We start from the raw sequence: 1234 nt of genomic DNA on the forward strand, positions 1-1234 counted from the left end.
TACGACAGTGCCAGAAATGTCTGGCACATAAACCGTTGCAACAGAAACCGGCCGGAAACATGCATGCGACCAACGTCACACGACCGTGGGAACATGTCACCGTCGGCCTCGTGGGCCCGCTTCCACGATCGCGTCGCGGTCACGTGGCTGTTGGTCATGCAAGACCGTTTTTCAAAATGGGTAAAACTCGCGCCATTAAGAAAAGCCACGGCACCGGCCGCAACGCGCGAGATCACAGAACGCATAATCCTGCGACACGGCCGCCCCGATATCATTATCTCCGACAACGGGACGCAGTTCAAATCCGCACTGCTAACCGAAAGGCTTAGAGCCTTCAATGTAGAACACCGCACCGCACCCGTCCGCGCCCCACATTGTAACCCGGTGGAGCGTACGAACCGAACGATCAAAACGATGATAGCGCAATACATCGATCGCGACCATCGCGAATGGGACGAACAGATCCCTGCGCTACATTTCGCGTACAACACCGCCACGCACGACGCCACAGGATACACGCCGGCATATTTAAATCACGGCCGCGAATTAGTAGCACCCGCCCCCGCCCTCCCAACAACCCCGGAAGCCCCGGAACCAGACATCGTACGCCAACGATTACAGGACGCCGAGGAAGTCGTCAGAATCAACATGGCCAGAGGATTCCAGAGACAACAACGATATTACGACCTACGACGACGAGAATGGCGACCAAAGCTAGGCGAATATGTTTGGAAGCGAAACTACCCGCTATCCAACAGAGCAAACGCATTTAATGCAAAACTCGCGCTAAAGTTCATCGGGCCACTAGAAGTACATCGGTTTATTTCGCCGGTAATCGTCGATCTCCGAAGCAAACGCGGGAAGTGGTATCGTCAGATACATATACAAGACCTAAAACCCGCTCCCGGCGAAAATAAAAACAATAATACCGACGACAACAACGATGAAACAGAGGATCCGGAAGACAATAACAACGAAATCGACGAAAACAATAACGGGGAAGACGAAGAAAACATCAAGGAAAACAACCCCACCACGAGCTGAAAAATCAAAAACCGACGAAATGAGAGCAACCAGAAAAGATCACGAGCTCAGAAACCTTCGAGATGGATATCGAAACAGACATCCTCGAAGCGATCAACGAGATCCTGGGAGATCCCGATCAGCCGTATGGCCCAGGCGTGCTAGAAGCCAGTGATGCCAGAATTGAGACGCGAGCAACATGCAACCGAGG

At 52.5% G+C, this 1234-nt stretch overlaps 1 protein-coding gene across 1 annotated transcript; it reads left to right on the forward strand.

Annotated features, from left to right (window-relative positions):
- Positions 1-414: 414 nt before the first annotated feature.
- On the forward strand, positions 415-1044 carry LOC115237370. Its single transcript, XM_029810366.1, has one exon. It carries the CDS (start codon positions 415-417, stop codon positions 1042-1044), a length of 630 nt encoding a protein of 209 aa, XP_029666226.1.
- The last annotated feature ends 190 nt before the right edge of the window (positions 1045-1234 follow it).

This window comes from Formica exsecta, unplaced genomic scaffold, assembly GCF_003651465.1.
Source record: "Formica exsecta isolate Colony F162 unplaced genomic scaffold, ASM365146v1 scaffold2912, whole genome shotgun sequence".
NCBI classification, from domain to species: Eukaryota; Metazoa; Arthropoda; class Insecta; order Hymenoptera; family Formicidae; genus Formica; species Formica exsecta.